At 47.5% G+C, this 20077-nt stretch overlaps 1 protein-coding gene across 9 annotated transcripts in view; it reads left to right on the top strand.

Annotated features, from left to right (window-relative positions):
• Positions 1–20077, top strand: part of DYSF (dysferlin) — a 148936-nt gene that overhangs the window by 22933 nt on the left and 105926 nt on the right. For all 9 annotated transcript variants that reach the window (XM_073002194.2, XM_073002191.2, XM_073002193.2 and 6 more), the window contains exons 4-7: positions 12969–13074; positions 15955–16069; positions 17741–17928; positions 18608–18736. In XM_073002194.2, coding sequence (XP_072858295.2) covers positions 12969–13074; positions 15955–16069; positions 17741–17928; positions 18608–18736 — 538 coding nt within the window. The remainder of the gene's footprint in view (positions 1–12968; positions 13075–15954; positions 16070–17740; positions 17929–18607; positions 18737–20077) is intronic.

Raw genomic sequence — 20077 nt, 5'->3', positions numbered from 1 at the left:
TCCCTCGCCTGCAGAGTGGCGGAATCGGAGGGTGTCGGCGGCAGCGCCCGCACCCTGGGCAGCTTCCTTCTTGGTGCAGGGAAGTTGTCAAAGGCAGCTTTGCTGAGATTCCCAGAATACTTCAACAGTGCCTGGAATTCTGGGGAGCGAAAGAGGCCGGGGGATATCGCTGAGGCTGGCTGTCCCTGATGGAGGATGCATCGGATCCCAGCTTTGCAATTAGAAGCAGTGCTTCCTTAATTAGTAAAGGGCATTGGATTATCCTAGCGTGAGGTTTCTGCTGCTTTGCAAGCCAGTTGGTGTTTCTCAGAGGTCATCAAGAAGGAAGCAACCAACTTGCATGTTGGTTGTGCAGATACAGCCGCTCGGAAGGGTGGTATTTCTAGAAGAATAACATGTCATCACCTTCTAATGGCAAAGCTGGCATCTTGCATAATTTCACCCTAAGCCCATCTCCCTTGGGACACCCTTTTGATCCACATGACCGGCTGGAGCCTCTGTAAGGGATGTCCGGACCGACAAGGAGTCCCAGCTGGTTGGCTCCTCTCTGCGTCGTGTCGGGTGGGTTTGTCCAGAGGGAAAAAGATACCAGTGGGCAAGTCCTCCCTCTGGACAGGCGAGCCCCGGTGAGAGGGGCAGGGCATGGAGAGGGCGTCCAGCTTCCCAAGTAGCTTCTAGGACTGGAAGATGCTATGGAGGTGCAATTGCAGTGCAGCATTTTCCTCTGTACTCAAGTGAAGGGGGCAGAATGGGTTTTGCGATGGATTTGACACGGCTCTGCTGGAGGTCTGCTCCCACTTTGCACTGCATCAGGCGTTGCGGGGGGGGGGGGAAGGCAACCAACCTAGAGCTTAGGAATTTTACTTTCTTGAATTTGAGGTTTTAGAACCTGCCAGCCCATGTGAACAGCAGCTGGCTACCCAGGAGTTTAGCCCAGGAACTGGCTTTATTTTTTTTAAAAGAAAAATGGCAAATTGTGGGCCCAGGTGGACAAGATGACCTTTGAGGGACTGGGGGAGGACTTGTCAGAGAATGTAGAGTCTCCCCCCCCTCTGTGTGTGAGGAATTCCCTGGGCAAAATGACACTTCTGGGAACAGCAAGTGGAAGCGTCAGGCTATAATTAACATGCTGCTAAGAGCTGGGCAGAATCTGGAGGAAGATTTTGTTACAGGGTTTAGAATATTCCTTTAATTCCCCCCCCCCAATACTACAACTTCAAAGGGTCCTGGACAACTGGACTTTGTATTTTTTTAAAGTCTGCCTTTCTTAAATATGTGGGTGGGTGTTCAGACATTTAAACACGGCCTCCGGCTTCACGAAGCTGGTCCAACGAAAGGCTGCAACGATCAGCCATATACATATTGCAACAGACACACGTATGTCCGGCTTAGAGCGCTCAGCCCACCCGTTTCGGGAAGGCTGGTTGACGCGCGCTCTCAGGCCGGCTGAGCTCTTCAGCGGGCGCAGGTTGTCTGGACGTCTTGATAGAGCCTCCGTTCCATGTCTGATGGGTGACTCTGTGCTCTTCCTAGAAGGACCCCAAAGAGTTTAAATTGTGATTAGCCCCAACAGTGAGCTCCTGGTTTTGTCTGGTGGAGAAAGAGGCTAGCGGTGGGTCCTTGTTCTATTTCCAGGGTGTCCCCAAGAAAACAGAGCCCTTGAGCCAGGGCTAAACGGCGTTCTTTTACAGCTGCCAGCCTCACAATGTCTGGACCTTGGGGGTGGGGGGGGGGAGGCGTTACTAAAGGGGCAAAAGCTGCTCCTTTTATGGAATGTCCCACCTTTCCACGCATTTGTAAAATCTGGAGATGTAAATCCTTGCTCGTCTCAGCTTTGCACAAGGCATGGCAGACTGTTCTCCTTGTTGGTGAGAAGGCCCTTTTTGTAAGAAGGATTTTTATGCAGATGGCACAATCATGCCAAATGAAGGTGAGCGCCCGCCTTGCCGCATGGAGGTTTAAACATTTTCAAGCACTGGGTGGGTTGCTTGTATCTTTGGGTCGACTGGCCGGCCTTTCTGTGCTTTCTCTGTGCATGTGCACCTGTGTGTGCACGTGCACTGCTTCTAAAAGGGAAGAGACCCTGATTCTCTGCCATGCCCCGTATTAAGCAGGTGCCCGGATAAAAGGCAGCCTGCCTTGCACCAGGAGACAGAGTCTGAGCAAACCGTGAAGAGTTCAGTGTGTCAGCTCAGTGAGGGTTGGGGGGGCGGGAGTGAGGGGAAGGATGCAGAGAAGAGACGAGAGGGATGATTAATATAAACCGTCTCTGAATAGGATATCCAGGAATAGCAAGGATGATTCAGCAGAGGAAAATTTAGAGCCCTTGGCTCCAGCTGTCCAGAGCTCAGTGGAGTAAGCACAACAAGCTAGCAGATTTGCTCAACTGGGAAGCGGGCGGAGGTGCAGCGGACTTGCACATTTAGCACGTTTAGGCTTTTGGTGCCCTATCAGGTATCTGGTCAAAAACGGATCAGGTGTTTGAGCCCAGAAGAGTCAATCCCTCCCCCCCCCCACGCCCCCATCAACAGCCGTATTTGTTCTCCTCTCCAGAATCATCCACGCTCCCTCTGAGATCAGTGACGTTGGCCCAAGTGCAGGTGGAAGGAGAAGAAGGCAGGACAGGCCGTCCCCGTGAAGGGAGCGTGGCCCCCAAGTCCTAGGGAAGATTTCCAGCGAAGGAAGGGGTGAGACCCCCCCAACTCCCTCCTGCGCTCTCTCTCTCCCTTGGCCCTGCTGGGAGGGACGGATGGGGACCGGAACTTGGAAGTTCAGGTTTTTCCGCCTCTGAGCTGAAGGCATGATCCTGCTCAGCTGATGCCCTGGTGGTGACAAGAATTTAGGAAGGAATATCCTAGCCAGGGAAGCAGGAGTCCAAACCAAACCAAAGCCAGCAGATTGCTCAATTGCTGCGGTTGCATCTTTTCCTTCAGACCTAGGCTATCCACAAGGGACATGATGGCGCTGTGGGTTAAACCGCTAAAAGCCTTTGGGCTGCAAGGTCAGAAGACCAGCCGTCGTAAGATCAAATCCATGCGACGGAGGGAGCTCCCGTTGCTTGTCCCAGCTCCTCCCAACCAAGCCGTTTGAAAGCATGTAAAAATGTGAGTAGATAAATAGGGACCACCTCGGTGGGAAGGTCACGGCATTCTGTGTTTAGTCGCGCTGGCCACGTGACCACGGAAACTGTCTACGGACAAACGCTGGCTTGGAAATTGGGATGAGCACCGCAGTCTATAGTTGGACACAACTGGACGAAATGTCAAGGGGAATCTTTACCTTTATCTATTCACAAAGAAGGTGACACAGTTAGAGGTTTTTTTGTTTGTTTGTTTGTTTTTGGACTTATATACCGCCCCATAGCCCTTCAAGCACTCTCTGGGCAGTTTACAAGTTAATTATGTAGGCTACACATTGGCCCCCACCCCAGCAAGCTGGGTACTCATTTTACCGACCTCGGAAGGATGGAAGGCTGAGTCAACCTTTGAACCCCAGGTTGTGAGCACAGTTTTAGCTGCAGTGCAGCGATTTAACCACTGCGCCACAAGGCTCTTTTTTAAATATATATCTTAGTTCAATCATCCATCCAATCATCCATCCAAAGGGAGACGGCCATCCAAATGGGAGCTGCAGCCTAGAAATCAGAGGAAGGCTGAAACTCCAAAGAGGCAGCAAGGAAGGAACGAGAAAAGATCATCAAGTGTGTCACAATCACACATCAAGGATGTGTCACTGGAGACCAAGACTAAGATGGTCTGCACTCTTAGGAAGGCAGGAAAGAAGAAGAAGAAGAAGAAGAAGAAGAAGAAGAAGAAGAAGAAGAAGAAGAAGAAGAAGAAGAAGAAGAAGAAGAAGAAGAAGAAGAAGAAGAAGAAGAAGAAGAAGAAGGTTTGTTTGAAAACTGGTGCTGGAGGAGAGCTTTGTGGATCCCCTGGGCTGCCAGAAAGACCAACAAGGCAGTTCCAGATCAAATCAAGCCTTGAACTCTCTCCGGAGGCAGAAATGACAAAACGGAGGCTATTCTACTTTAGGCACTTTACGTGAAGGCAGGATTCTCTGGAAAAGACCATCATTCCGGGAAAGATGGAAGGTCAAATACGAGATGGAGCAACCCACTCCAGGAAGCCAGGGGCTTGCGTTTGCAACAGCTGTGCTGGGTCGTTGAGGAAAAGGACAGGTTGGAAATTGCTCTGTTCCTTGGGTTGCCGTAAGTCAGGGGCGACTGGACGTCCCGTAACCACAGGCTGTGTTTGACTTCTCCTTCCTCACCAGCTCCTCTCCCTCGGCCTCTTGGCCCCCTTCAGCCCTGTGTCCGTGGCGTAATTTTTGAGCCTAGGGTCTTCCAACAACTGCTTCCCCACTCACCCCTGCAGCAAACTCCAAAGGGAGAGCGACTTATTATTGGCCTTTCCTTGTAGGGACACAGAAAAGGACACCGCCCGAATACGGCAAGTGGAGTCTGGAGCCGCCCTCTGAGGCCTTGGCCCCCGTCCTGTCTCCTCCTGGCCAGCTGTCTTGTTTCCGTAGCTCTGTTGACGCCCTCCAGGGCCTGAGCCAGATGTCTTGCTGACGGGAACGGAGTGGCACATGGAGAAACCCTGCCATGGAGACCCCTTGCGCCCAAAGCAATGGGACTTATTTTCACACAGGAAGATTCACAGGAGTGAGTCTTGTCCTTCCTCTGCAGGACAAACAACAACAACAACAACAATAATGACAGCGTTTCTGCTGACCTGTGGATCCCACAATCTGCACATTAGTAGAGTCTGATGGTGGCATGGGTGGGAGAGGAGCCCGTGGGCACAATCCTGCCATCCTTCTGCAAGCGCTGACGTGCACGCGGACAGGTCGGGAGTCCTCTTAGTGAAATGGAGCAGCGAAGGTCACTCTGTTGTGGAGTAGAGGGCAGGTGGTGGAGTGTGTGTGTGTCTCTTGTGGTACCTAAACGGCTTCCATGTTTTTATTTGGCATCCGCTTTTGCGGTTGGTTGCCCACGTCTTGCAGTGAGTGGCAAGCCATGAAAGCTTGTGCCGTAGAAAGGGACCCCGTCCTTCAAATGCCCGAAGGCGCTCTTGGTGGTTTTTGCTCTATCAGATTAATTCCAATAGAATGAGAAGCCTGTGCTGTTGTTGTGGGTTGTCGGGTTGCTTCCAGTGTAGGGCAACCTTTGTGTGTTCCTGACCTCGGAAGGCCCTCTCCTCAACAGCCCTGCTCTGGCCTTGCGGACTCAAGCCTGGGGCTTCCTTGAGGGACTCTGTCCATCTCACATTGGAGTCTTCCTCTTTTCCTGCTGCCTTCCACCTTTCTCAGCATTCTTGTCTTTTCCAGAGAGTCTGGTCTCCTCATGAGGTGCCCAAAGGAGGGTTGACTGTTTTGTCCTTTCCTCCTCTGTAGAGAGTTCAGGCTTGATTTGATCTCGGATTCACTCGTTTATTTTTTCTGGTTCCTCTTTAGATCCATACATCTATAACCACTGTTTATTTAGGAAGATATATATCTCAGCTGCTCAGGGGGCGTTATGGGGTTGAAAAAATCCCAACCACAAATTAAAATTACATCCCTTAAAGCAGCTTATGTCAACCAGAGCAGAGACGACGGCCTTGGAGGAAACCCTTTGGAAGCCCCCTGTGATCTTCATCAGGCAAATTAGCTAAATGAATCAATTGGTAAGGAAATGCTCAGCTAAGCGAGGGCACAGATCACGTCGGAGGCACACAGATCTTCCCAGGAGAGAAACCTGACTTGGTACCTGCAGCTAAGAAAATAGCAAAAGGGTGGCGTGCGCGTGCGTGCACTTCTGGGCTCGTGCACATGAACACCAAGGAAGTTTCCCCAGTTGAATGGAATCGGCCGGCTGTCCCTCGGACGGTTCTCTGAAAACCCAAGAAAGTGGTTTGTGCCCTCGCTTGTCCCTTAATAACCTCGCTCGGGAGGTGGGTCGAGACGGCCTGCTTTGGCGACTGATATTGCGTCAAGACCGACGGGGGCAGGAAGAGAATTTCTGCGACCAGATGAATGTGGACAATGGTGGGAAGTGGCGAGGGGAAAGCCATCGGAGCCTCCGCTTCCCAAGTCCTCATAAGCACTTATTTTTTAAGAGGAAGGGATTTTAGAGGTTCTCCCTCCCTCTCCTCCTCTCTCTGTGAAAGGCTGTTTTTTCCTCCTTAAGAAAAGAAGACGACTGGATGAAGACCCCTGATCTCCTGGGTCCGTCCAGCTCTCTAACTGGAAACGTTTTGGCTTCCTCGACAAGGGACGGGTCGTGTCCAGAGAGCTTCAAGGCAGCAATATTTAGTGCTGGATACATCCCTTGATAAACTGGGGCCGGGAACTGGCTTTCCTGTCCTGCTTAATCAACCTTTTGCATCAGATCTTAAAGTGAGGTAAAGAAACGTTCAGGCTGAAAGCACAGATTACTTGAGAGGATGCGTGTTAGTCATCACTAAGGTTCTGGTCATAACATCCTCGCTCAGGGTCAAGCTAGATGTAGAGGAAGATGCATATGGATTCTAATAATACATATAAATCTAATAAAATAAATAAAAATAAATACTCAGATTAATTTGCTTTCTCTGACACAACAAGTCACCCTCAGAGAAACATGCTTCAGCAACCAGAGTTGTACATCTAAGACCACATTTTCCTACTGAGGCCCCGCCACAAAACAAAGCACACTAAATATAAAATATAGAGAGGAGGAAAGTAACATCTTACGAACAAACTGATGCCTTTCACCTTTTCTGAAAGACCTGCTAACTTTATCTTCTCGTACGGCACTGAGAATGCAGGATTTGCAATAGTTCCATCCTGTTCTAAGTGACATGGCCGGATCCTGCAGAAGCCCGGGATGGTCGTTTGGGGAGGGTTTGTGGCTCTCTGCTCCCTTGAATGACGGACGGCAGGGGACTGTACTTCTGCTAACTTCAGATCTCAGGATGCAGCCATGACAGTTAAAGTGAGGATCAAACTCGGGTGGGTCATGGAGTTCAGGTAGACTCTACTAGTGTCAGGGACGGCTTGTGACCGGGTTGGAGGGTGCCCCTACCTAGATTTTGGTGGGGCCTCTTCTTGTACTGGTCCATGGGCTGCTCCTATCTGATGTCTCACTGGACTTAAAACAACTTCGTTGAAACAAACATAATTTCAAGGCATATCCCCACAACTTTGGGAACAACCAGCGCAACAACACAAGAGTTGTGCCTCACTCTCCACAACATGTGGGATTAGACTAGATTCTGACCCACAGCCGCCTCCCTCTCAGCATCACAGAAAGACGAATCCTTTTCTGGAGCCCTCCAGAGAGTCGGAACAAAAAATTTGGGCTTTTATATTGAGTGCTCTTGCCTCCACGCCCAGGCTGAGATCATGAACGAGGGAAATGACAGCATGATGCTATTGTTGTTTAGTCGTTAAGTCATGTCCGACTCTTCGTGACCCCATGGACCAGAGCACGCCAGGCCCTCCTGTCTTCCACGGCCTCCCAGAGTTGGGTCAAATTCACGTTGGTCACTTCGGTGAAACTCTCCATCCATCTCATCCTCTGTCATCCCCTTCTCCTCTTGCCCTCACTCTTTTCCTGTCCATTTTAGTTCAGTGACACCGAGGATGTCAATGTTTATTCTTGCCATCTCCTGTTTGACCACATCCAGCTTCCCAAGGTTCATTGATCTTACATTCCAGGTTCCTATGCAGTATTTTTCTTTGCAGCATTGGACTTTCCTTTCAGTTCCAGGCGCGACCGCAGCTGAGCGTCCTTTCGGCTTTGGCCCAACCACTTCATTAGCTCTGGAGCTACTTGTACTTGTCCTCCACTCTTCCTCAGTAGCATGTTGGACGCCTTCCGACCTGAGGGGCTCATATTCCAGCGTCCTAGTTTTTAGCCTTTTGTTTCTGTCCATGGAGTTTTCTTGGCAAAGATGATGCTATACACAGTCTCAAAAACAATCCCAAGATCATCCTCAATGAGAAAGATAAAGGTGGTGCTGTGGTTGTCCCAGGCAACCCTCCCACTGGAGACTAGGCTGTACTTAGTGTTTTTAACTTTAAATATTGCCTATTAATGATGCTTTTGTCTACTCACAGTTTTGTTCTTAAATATTGTCCTTAAATTCTCTAAGCCACCTTGGGTTCTTTTCTAAGGAGAAAGGTGGAGTAAAAATATTTTGAATAAATAGAGTTACACAAGAACCTGGGAGACAGTTGTTCAGTTTTAAATTTTACCAGCTCCCAACTCGAGACCCAACTGCCAAACACCAAAAGGAATCACAAATCTTTATGAAAAACTTTCCTGAAAACATCTATGAACCAATCCACTTGCGATCTGGTACCGAAAATACACTCAAAAAAGGCAACCATTGCATTAATACCGTCACTGTTGGAGTATCTGGATATGTGGGCCCCATCCTCAAATCATGCACCACCAGTTAACCTAGCTACGTAAGAGACACCACAAACTTTCTAAGGAAACTTCAATCCACACACAACTTCCCGCATAACATCATCCTCCAATGGATGTAGAAGCTGTGTACACAAAGAGGGACTACAGGCTGTCAGGAACACCATTCGAAACAAGGATAAACCCTACATGATCGCCAGCTTTTGTGGCCTTGGGCTCCCACACAACTCTTCCCGCCTTTGACAATAAAGCCTTCCTCCAAGTCAACAGAACCTCTATGGGTTTTCCCATGGTTCCCCACAATGTGAATAGATTCATGGCTAGCCTAGAATGTTTTCTCAACTGTTTGACCCAAAGACCTCTCCTTTCTTTTTATTTTATTTTATTTCTATCCCGCCTATCTGGTTGGGTCAGGACCACTCTAGGCGGCTAACAACATAAATAATACAATAAAATTGATATATAAAACAATTAAGGTACCCTGACATTTTTTTTAAAAAATCTGGACCCATGGAAAGTCAGCCCTAGGGAAATTCTGCTGGGATTTCAATAGCTTTCACCTGAACATTTACTTATTTATTTTATTAGACTTATACACCACCCCAACTAGAACATGTCTACATCAGCCTCAGCCAGAACCATCTGCACAACAGATGCATTTTCCAGACACCATGGTGAAGCTATAATGGGGACATCTGAGCACCACTGAGTGAATTTGAACATTTGAGTTTATGGGCTGCTGAAATGACCATAGGGGAAGAAGGAAAGGGGGCTTTTTAAATATGATTGAAAATGAAAGCTGTTCTTCAAGCAATAGTTTACATTAAGTTACATTTGTTTTCTAAATGAGCTGTTGTTTCTCAAGTCTGGAAACAGAGTTAAGATAACACCACTTCAAAGTATTCCATTCATTATTTGACAGTTTTCTTGTATAATGTAAACAAAGGGAGTTTATAGTTTAAAAAAGAACATGGCATTTGCAGTCCAGTGGCGCCATCTTTTGGAAAATGTAGAAGTAGGAACTTTTGGGTTTTTTTTTTAGCTTTGTAAAATGAAATTCCCAGATAAGAAAAAATCTTAAGATGGGAATTCCGACTTTAGGATCCTCTGCATTGAAAATCCTAATTTAGTAAAAACAAGATAAGAGAAGACAGTCTGTAAGAGCTCTAAAAATATGGTGATGGGGCACACAGAGTTAAGAATGAACCGACATTCATCAGAACTGCACTCCGGTTTGAGCGCTAGGCATCAAAGGAGATGTAAGACGGCAGCAGAAGGTTTTCTTTCCAGATATTGGTAACAACAGAATGGATTCACAGAGGCTGGGTGAGAAAATGTTTTTCTCAGTGTGTTCTTTACAGGCATAAAGGCTAAAAAACGTTTTTCATTTTATACATTCTTATTTTAAGAACCTTGATTTTATTTGTGCTTTTATATGGCCTTAAGTCTTCTAAAGGCTTGTAAAATAATGATTGTTTAAATTTTTAAGATGATGCATTCTACAGATGCATCCTCTGGTTTTATAGTCCAAAATCTCCTGCATTTTAATTCTCCTATATTTAATATTCAAGTGCAACTTAAGTTTAGCACCTGTAATTATTCATAGGTTGCAAGGAAATATTTTAAGCATGTGTGCCTACAATTTTCCTCTAATGTGATCTGTGCCATCCTTTGTCAACAATGATTATAATTATAATAATAATCTTAGAACTGCAGAGTTGGAAGGGACCTTATGGATCATTGAGTCTCCCCCTGTTAAGGAGGCACAGTGGGGAATCAAACTCCCAACCTTTGGCTCTGCAGCCAGATTCCCAAACCATTTCTATAACTAAACCACTATAACTATCCAACTGCCCCTCTACACTCTATATAAGACAAGTGGAACAATCTCTATGCAGTACAGTTAATGCACATAAATTGGACATCAGGAAGGCAATACACAGAAACCTGTTTCAAATCATTTTAATTTATCTGGACACTCTGCACAAGATCTGAAAGTTGCCATTCTGGAGAATAAAAATTGCAGGTCAAGAATCTAGAGAGACACAGCTGAGATAAAATATATACATGTGCTTTGTACATATCTCATTGGATTAAATATTAGTCAAGGGTTTTTGAACCACGATGAATGTAAAATGCTACAATAATGATGTCATTTGCTGTTATTTTCCATAGCCCAGGTTCCTTCCCAACTAACCACAGCCACCTTTACAAAATAAGCTTCAAGGGTAATGTCAAGGATTCTTAAGTCATTACCCTATGTTGTTTCTACTGCTGTTATCTACAGCAGGAGTTCCTTTAGCCACTAACTATTGTCACTTTTTACAGAACAAAACTTCAAAGGAAAAGAACTGGAAATCAAACAGGGGGGATCTTAAGTCATTACTAGATGTGAAATGCCACATTGACTCCCAACCACTGTCTCTTTATTTTGGAGCCATGTTTAAATATTTGTCACGTAGTCTCTCATGTCTGAGGAAGTGGATTTGATCCATAAAAGCTCACGTTAAAATATAGCCTTTACTTCCTACAGTTCCACAAACGCCTTTTGTCTTCTTTATTATTTTGTTTTTTTCTTTGTTTTGTTCCTTGTCTGATATAATTTTGATTTGCATCTATTAAATTATGGGGTAGGATGGGACATGTTAAAGCTTTATAAAATGATGCACTGAGCAAAGGAAATAGGCAGATAATTTTCCCTGCCCTTTTTCATAACTTTGGAAAGCAACTTAGGGCCCTTCTCTGATATTGGTGGGTGACAGATTCAGGACAGAGAGATGTTGACTGCCTGACATGCACTTAAAATGTGGCATTTCTCACACCTTAGTTTGTGGGTGGATGCTTCCACGGGTGTGGGGGGGTATTAAAGGGAGATGAGGACAGTTCTACCAGTGGCCTTTGGAGTAGGAAGGCTCTGGATGCACAGTGAGCAGAGGAATAGTCAGACAGTTCTTCAGGCTCAGAGGAAGCAGGACGTCCAGCTGCTGGTGAGCAGCGTTAGGGAAAGATTCTTGTCCTGCTGGTGGTCTTCCCAGGAAGACCACCCAGTAAGAATACAGGGTGCTGGAGCAGAAGGACCCTTCGTTTGGCCTGGCTTATGTGCTTCAAGGGGGTGGTTTACCTGGGATGCAGAAAATCAGTACAGTTGGCTGGGAAGCGGGTTTGAGAGGCTGGATCCTTCTGCCTGGTGGTGGGTGACAGATCCACCAAGACTCCATCACTGGGGCAGTCTTCCTCTGAGTTACATGCCTTGCTGGTCAAGGTTGGTCAGGCTGGTGTGTGTGTGTGTGTGTGTGTGTTGCTCCCACACCCTTGCTGAGTGATGCTGGGTACAGAATTCAGGACCTGGTGGACCTTGACCTGAGCCTTGGCACCATTTTCACGGTTGGGAGAGGTTTCTCCTCCCTCCTCCCTCCTTCGTGGCCCAGAGCTATCACAAACCACAGTGAGTTTGCACCCTGGAACCCCAAAGACATTGGTCATCCCCGAAGCAGAATCCAGACCTCTTTGTGTCCGAGAGGATGTTTGTGCAGGAGCGCGAACGAAAATGAACGACAGGGCGGTTAGAGCGAAGGGGAGAAAGAGGGTGCCCCGGGGGAAAAGGGAGCTGAGGGCTGATTGCAGACAATGTTTTAAAGGCTCACTACACTAGACAAATACAATACAATACGCTCACAACAGTCCACTTCCTCAGAGCTAAGAGACCATATCCATGACCGCACAACCAGAGAATGGATACATTTCAATGATCAGTCTGCAAGGTAACAACAGCTCTGTCAACTGTGCTCTTGTTACCTTGTAGATGGGAAACTGACCGTATTGACAGCTTGACAGGGCTGTTGTGTTACTAACAAATCACAGTCACTTTGTCTGTTATTAGTATCCCTGCCCGGTCATGGAGCCCTATATGGCAGTCCTATAGTCTCACTCTTATGTCTGAGGAAGGGGACATGATCCACAGAAGCTCTCATTAAAATATAGCAGTGACTCTTTAAGTGCCAAAACATTTTCATTTGCTGTTGTTTTGTAGCTTTGTTGTTTTTTTTCGGTCATTTGCTTTTGTCTAATATGCTTGCACAGGCTAACAGGGCTTCTTCAAAAAAAAAAAAAAATAAAGGCTTAAGTTACCTTATTTAAAAAAAATACTCTTGCTGAAGTCAGTCACAGTGCCCTTTGAGGGAAATCCCTAGCCATCGTTTCTCTCCTTGTTAGAAAACAGTCTTTTTTTTTTCAAAAAAAGATGTCTACTGGAATAAATAACCTCATTATTTTCTGGGGCTCCAAGCTTGTCCCTGTTCTGTGTTTGTGATGCACGTGAGAAAAAATGGGAAGGGAAATGATATGTAGACAAAAGCTGGTCTAACACTAAATAAACAAATAAAAAGTCCCCAAGTATACTTGTGGAGTTGAGAACCAGAAATAGATGTAAGATAGCAAGCAGAGTCTCTCAATGCAACACAACATATACATACTTTCCCACAAGATTCTATTCAAATCCTCCTATCTAGTATGCCCCCCCCCCGCCAGAACCTCTTATCTTACTGATCATATTTTGGTCCCTGTCTTTTCCAAGGTTTCTGGGTGAAGCCCACGTGCCCTTGCGAGATGTCCTGGCGTCTCCCAACCTCGCCGCCAGCTTCAACGCTCCTTTGTTGGACGCTAAGAGGCAGAGCACAGGGGTAAGTTCCGTTTTTTGGCCCCAGGTGTGTCTCACAGGTGTCCCGTTCAAGGTGAATCCTCTCTGACGAGAGATGTGCAACTTCGCCATTTCCCCCCCCCCCCCAATGAACCTGGAAAAACAGGACGTTTCAAGCAATATGTGTACACTATGAGGGAATTGAAGAAGGAGAATTGTATTTAGATTAGCTGGAAATCCATTCAGGAAGAGACCAGAAGAGTAACTTTAAGTGGGGTTTGTCCAGATGATGCGTTTGTTCCTTGCTGTTTGGTGCCACTGAAGTGCAGACCTTACTGGGATTTCTGTCCACATTATCCCACTCCCTTCCCTCTTAAAAATACCCAGAATTGGCTGTCTCTTTTTTAAAAAATGGAGGAAACCCTCGAAATGATCTTCTGCTGGATTTTTTTTGTGGGGGCCGTGTTTGTTTAAATGGAATTTTGCTGAACGGAAAGCCTTCAGCCGGATAAGTTCTGCCATCAGAAGTTTGGATGGGCATAAAGTGAAACAAACAAACAAACAAACAAACAACAATACTGTACATTCCCTCCTGAAGATGGCAAAAAAGCACGGAAACCAGCTGTTACTGGTTTGAGCCTCGCGTCACCTGGATGGTGGGAAAACGCCTGGGGTCGTAGGGGCACCTACAGTGCTACAGATGCTCTCTCGGGCTGAGCTCTTGATCTCCAAAGCCTTAGAACTGGCTTCCAGAAGGTGTGGGTGTTCTTAACCCACTAGTGGGCCTAGTGGAAAGGGACCTTTGGCTGTCCCTTTTTGGAGAAAGAAAGAACAATAGTGAAGCTTTTGGAGAGGAAGCAGGAGGGAAGTAGAGCCTTAGAATAGCAATCTGCGCCACAGCAAGTGGTAACTTAGAAAGGACAAGAGATGGGAACTTCCCTGGGGATCTCTGGCTCTCTTTCCATTTATCATCATCCTTCTTTGGTTCAGGTTACCTTTTACAGTACAAGCTTGGGGGGGGGGGTTCCTTCCTTTTTCTTTTCTCTCTCTCTCTGGTCCTCACCGTACCAAGGAGCCTGTAAACTATAAACAGTAGATAATCTAGAAAAGTGATCAGTGTGTCTCTTTAGAAGGTTGCTCTTCTCTCTCTCTCTCTCTCTCTCTCTCTGTGTGTGTGTGTGTGTGTGTGTGTGTGTGTGTTTGCCAGGCATACAGTGCTGAGGTGGCAAGAGGGAAGTTCTTCTGCATTGCTCTGAAGGGAGGATGTTTATATGGGGGGAACTTCGCTGCTTCCATTTCATTTCCAGTTCCTTGGGGGCTCTTTTATTTAATGGGAGGCTCCTCTCGTGTTGGCTTGATTCCACAGCCTTCCCTTCTGCTCATCGGAGGTCCAGCTGAGGACCAGAATTTGAATAGTGCTTTAGGAGCTCCACAGTTTAGTGTTCCAAAGTTCCAGCCGTCTCCTTCAGGAAAGGAGTAAAACCTCGGAGTACTGGTGGGGACGTCAGAACCATGTTCCTCAAGGGAGCAAATGGGAAAGACGAGCTGAGAACCTCCAAGAACTCCTGCTAGAATCATAGAATCAAAGGATCACCCAGTCGGAAGGAGGCCTCTAAGGCCATCGAGCCCAAACTGGACACAGGACCGTTGATGAGGCGTAACTAGTGCTGAATAGAGGACAACTAGTATTTCAGAGGGGAACTAGTACACTTAGGACACCGATATCGGGTACGTAAGGCTTGCAGAAAAGGTAACTGCTCAAGTCCAGCCTTTACGAGGAAGTGGCAGCAGTGCACAGTTTGCTCCTTGGTTTATGTCTCTGGCTCTGGAGCCAGAGGTCTGGGAGTTCGATTCCCCCACAGTGCCTTCTTCACAAGGGCCAGACTTGATGATCCAGAGGGTCCCTTCCGGCTCTGCACCTCTTAAGATTTACAAAGCTCTACAAAGCCTGGCGTCCTTTCAAACATTTTGTAAACTCATGTGGATGTTTTGCCTGCTGCCTCATGTGCTTATTTGTAAACGACTGACTCAGTTGAGCTCAATGTAATCTTCTAATCTCATCCAGTGGGATTGTTATTTTATAAATTGATTGTTATGTCTGTACTATGTGAATATTTTAATAACAGCAAAAAAAATTATTTTAAAACAAAGAGACCGTGAGAACCTCCCAGATCAATAGAAGGCGGCTTTCTCCCTTCCTTGCTGGGCATCTCTGTCCATCACTGGCAGAAGGCAGGCTGAGGTTGTATCCTGTCCGAGCTGATTTGACCAGCCCCCTCCCCTCACCCTCTGGCTGGGAGGGAAGGTGTCTTGCAAGGTTTCTGGGTGGACGTGGGTGAGGGCTGACCCTTCCTGGTGGATTGTGGCCACATCACTGGTGCCACAAAGGAGGCGGGGCGGGCAGGGCAGATGAGGGCAGGAAGAGGTGGCCTCTCTCTCTCTCTTGTTTCCATTGCTGGCCCTGGGCAGCAGGAGGTTTCCTGGACTGCTCTGACCATGGGTTGGGCGACATGACGGCAGCCCACTCCTGCCGGTGGAAGTTCACAGAATCCAACCAGGGCCCACCTTTCTGTTCCTGGGAAGAAATCCAGAGGAAGGCCAACCCAAGCATATCGGTGGCAAGAGTAGCACCTTGGAAGATCTTCAGAACGAGGAGAAGGGAAGCCCCAGTATTGCCCTGCCTGGTTTGCTGGTCCTGTTCTTCAGTGCCTTTTGCCATCAGCACTCCCCCCCCCCGCCCACACTGTTCAAAGGCAGTTCAGAGTTTCCCAGCCCGATGGGGCCGCGTGCATCTGAAAGCCACCCCCTTGGGTATCAAGAGGATGGAGAGGAAGCATCCGTGGCCAGGAAGAGTCCAGCTTCGGCCAAGCGGGCTAGGGCTCGTTCTCATTCCTCGTTCTTCTCCCCCTGCCCCCCCCTCCAGGCTTGTCTCATCCTGCAAGTCTCCTACATTCCGCCTCCCGGGGCAGCTCCTGTGTTCCCCCCTCCGGCTCCCCCGGAACCCAACCCGGCGCCGGCTGAGCTAGACACGGTGACAGGTAGGTCCGCTCTTTTCCCTCCTGTTCTGCCTTCTCTTCTAGAATGCCCCGAGAGCCCTGTGGCCGCCTCCTGGCCCCATCCTCTCTTCTTCTTCTTCTTCTTGCACTTTCCTCCTGCACCAGGACTGGCAAACGGTCGGGCCCAGCCCGTGCTCCTAACTCCAGCAGCAGACAACCCGAGGGGTCCTTGCTTAGGGTGGTTCTGTTTTATACTATGCAAGGGTCCAGGACCACTGGGAAGCATACACAGAAGGGCAGGGAACCTGGGAGGGTCTGGACAGGTGAGGAGTCTCAGTGGCGGCCAGCCTTTCCCAGAGCAAGTGCTCTTCAGATAAGGAGGACGACCAGACCCGTTGAGTCCTGTTCGCTGGCGCAGGAAATGGGAATGCTGGTTTATCATGTCTGACGGGAAGCAGGTTTGGGAAAGCTCTTGGAAGTTCCATTTTGACAGATAACCAGGGGTAGACCTGTCCTTCATTAATACACCTGATACAAAAATGCATGAGTGGAATTCTCTGCCTCGTGAAGCCCTCCAGTGGAGAGGTTGTTATCTTTTGGGTTCAGCAAAACTAAGTGTTTTGATTGCCAGTGCTCATTATAGTCTTGGCTGGCCATTCTTCATTTTTCAGTGGTGCTAACGTGATTGCTTTTCTCCTTTTATTTATTGTTGCAATTTAACAACCATTTGGTGACTGCCCAATATACTGTTGCACAAATTTTGCCTGCAGGAAGGTGATGGCTAAAGGCTTCAGTAACTAAAGGCTTCTTCTTGTCTGACTCAGAATCTACGGCCAGGGCTGGTCGTAAGTCAAAATGGTAGTAAGTAGGGCTGGTCATAAGTCGAGGCACCACTGTATCTATTTCATGGCGTGGAAGCTGTGGGAGCCATGGGACAGGTGGAGGAAGTCTTTGCGTACCAAAAACTTTACCCCTTCCAGTGATGTCATCACCCTTCCACTGGCATAACTTCTACAACAGGATTTTGTCCGGTATCTCCAGAAATGTCAGTGGCACTGAACAGACAGGTGTGCTTTGGCCAGCTATATGTATGCATCTCTCTGCTTGTCTGTCTGCCTACATAAATTTACTGTATATCTATATAGTTGTTACATGCCATAAGGCTGCTTCTGACTTCTGATGATTCTATGAATTAATGACATCCAGAATGCCATACTTTACATTTTACTTTCTTTTATACGCTTAAAACCCCCACTTCTATGAGTTTGCCCAATGATGGATGTAGCTTCTTTTATTAAGTCATCCCATTTCATCTTTAGCCTTCCTCTTTTCTTGCTGCCTTCACATTTTCCAAACATTATTGTCTTTTCCAGTGAATTTTGTCTGAATGGCTGAAACCCAATACTAAGTCACACTTGTGTTAGACCCATTGAATTATTGGGGATTGGATGAGTTAACTCCTCCATCAATCCCGGTGATTCAAGGGATTTACTCTAGGGCTTCTGTACAGGACTTGCTACTGGATTCTGGCTCGTGTATAATAGCCTCCATTGAACTGTTTTCACCTTTAGAAAGCATTCGGGTTTGACTTAGTTGTCCTGCTAGCAGCTCGTGGGATTTGGATCTGGATTGCTCTCATCTCTATCTCTGTTTATAAGTCAGGACAGTTTTTTTAAACAATGCAGAATGTGAGCATCCTTGTGTCCGTTCCAGATACAGGCGGAGAGGACGAGAGTGAGGATCTTCTTGGGCCTGAAGAGGAAGAGGAACCTTCATCGGGGCTGCCAGCTCCCGAGCAGCCTTCGCTCCCCAAGAAACCCCCGTTGCATGTCATTCAGGGGACCAAGAAGAGGAAAAGCACTTCCAGAAAACTGCTCTCCAACAAACCCCAGGACTTTCAGGTGAGGAGGCCCCTCTTTAAGCTGCATCCACTTCACCCCATGAGTCACCTGCGTGCCCATCAAGGTCCTGCTGCTCAGCCTTAAACACCCACTTCTTCCCTAAATGGAGAAATGGGATGGAGATGGTCGTCTTTGGAAACAAGGCACAGACCATTAAAATGTATGCCTCCTCACTCTGGAGCAACACTTTCCCTCTTTCTGTCTTCCTTTGGCAGATCACGGCCTTCACCAACTGGCTGCTTTATGACAGGAGCTGGACTACGACTCCCATCCTCCCTTCCAAGCATGGCCAGGGATGGTGGAAGTCGCAGCTCTCAAACTCAGGAGGGCACTGGTTTGGGGAAGGCTGGATGGGTGTGTGTGTTTCAGAATCTGAACCTCGCTTGAATTCCTGATCTTTCCAGAATCATGTTGGTACTCTTTCCTCTCCTCCTGAGCAAACAAGATGTGGATTTTACAATGGACGTGTTTTTCTGGCACCCTTCCCCATTTCTCCTAGCACCAAAAAAAGAGAACACAGCCCCCTTCCTCTCTCCCCTCACCTCCTCCTCCTCTCTCTGTGCCCCCCTTGTGGCCTTCACTGAGTCGGTCCAGCTCCCCAGCCGACCCCAGCCTCCAGGGTTCCTAGGCATTTGGACGGGAGCCTGTGTTCTCCTCCTCTCCTCTCTTGCATTTCTAGATCCGGGTGCGAGTCATTCAAGGAAGGCAGCTGCCCGGAGTCAACATCCGACCAGTGGTGAAGGTGACGGCTGTAGGACTGACCAAGCGAACCAGGATCCGGAAAGGAAATGGGCCCTTTTTTGACGAGGTGAGAAGGGGGCAGTGGAAGAGAGGAGGGGGGAAAGCTACACTATTGCAGGAGCAGAGTTTTGGGAGTAACATGGGTCCCAAGCTGCAGAAATCTGAGATCTTTTCTAGATGTCCTCAAATGGCCTCTTTTCAAGCAGCTCCTCTTCACAAGAGTGGGTCAGCCCCTCAAGTCTCACAACATCCCTTCTTCCTCTTATGCTCTCACTTGCAAACAGTGAGCTGCAGCCCCTGTGGAGAGGTGACCCTCTGACCCACATGACAAACACATTTAATCAATCAATCAATCAATCAATCAATCAATCAATCAATCAATCAATCAATCAATCAATCAATCAATCAATCAATCAATCAATCAATCTCTGTCTGTCTGTCTGTCTGTCTGTCTATCTGTCTGTCTATCTATCTATCTATCTATCTATCTATCTATCTATCTATCTATCTATCTATCTATCTATCTATCTATCTATCTATCTATCTATCTATCTATCTATCTATCTATCTATCTATCTATCTATCTGAACGCCACCCACATTACCTAAAGGTCTCTTGGTGGCTTACAACAATTTAAATGCAATAAAAAGATAAAACAATTAAAATGCAATTGAAAATACAGTGCTCTAAAAATTCTGAGCAGCCTTTGCTCAGAATATACTCAGACAACAGCGAGACCATCAATATTAGAGGAGTGCAGGTTGGTGGCTTCTCAATCTCTCTCTCTCTCTCCAGCCTCTAAAACACAGATTGGGAGACGACTGGTCCCTGTTATCTGTTCCACAAATTTCCAGCCTCAGGGAGGCTCCCATTGGCCACTCCCTTAGCGGCCACACCACGGAAGGGCTCTCTACCAGAGCTTGTCATTGGTTTGGGATAGAGCTGGCTGTGAAGTTCTAGGATACTTTTATATCCCACCCTATTTGTACAGTGAACTTGGGCCTCTTCTAAATATGTGACACAACTCTTCAGCCTGGATGCTTTGTGGGTGGTCAGAAGCAAAGTAAACAAAGTAAAGCTTGCTGCTTATATACTGCCCTATAGCGCTCAAAGCATTTGCTGGGTTGTTTACAAGTTAATTATGCAGACTACACATGGCCCGCCACCCCTCAATCTGGGTACTTATTTTACCCACCTCGGAAGGATGGAAGGCTGAGTGAACCTTGAGTCAGTGAATCTGGGATTGAACCTTGGGCTGTAGGCATCCTTTGGGCTGCAGTGCAGTCCATGAGGGTCCTTCCAGCATTGAGGAAGGCAACCTCTCGCCCTGACCTGAACCTTTCTGGGTCCCCTGAAGACAGAGGCCAGCCTGTCAGGGAGCACGGTGTGTCTGTCCTCCCGTAGGTGC

This window comes from Pogona vitticeps, chromosome 5 (genome assembly GCF_051106095.1).
Source record: "Pogona vitticeps strain Pit_001003342236 chromosome 5, PviZW2.1, whole genome shotgun sequence".
Taxonomy (NCBI): domain Eukaryota; kingdom Metazoa; phylum Chordata; class Lepidosauria; order Squamata; family Agamidae; genus Pogona; species Pogona vitticeps.
This window is presented reverse-complemented; position numbering and strand designations above follow the sequence as displayed.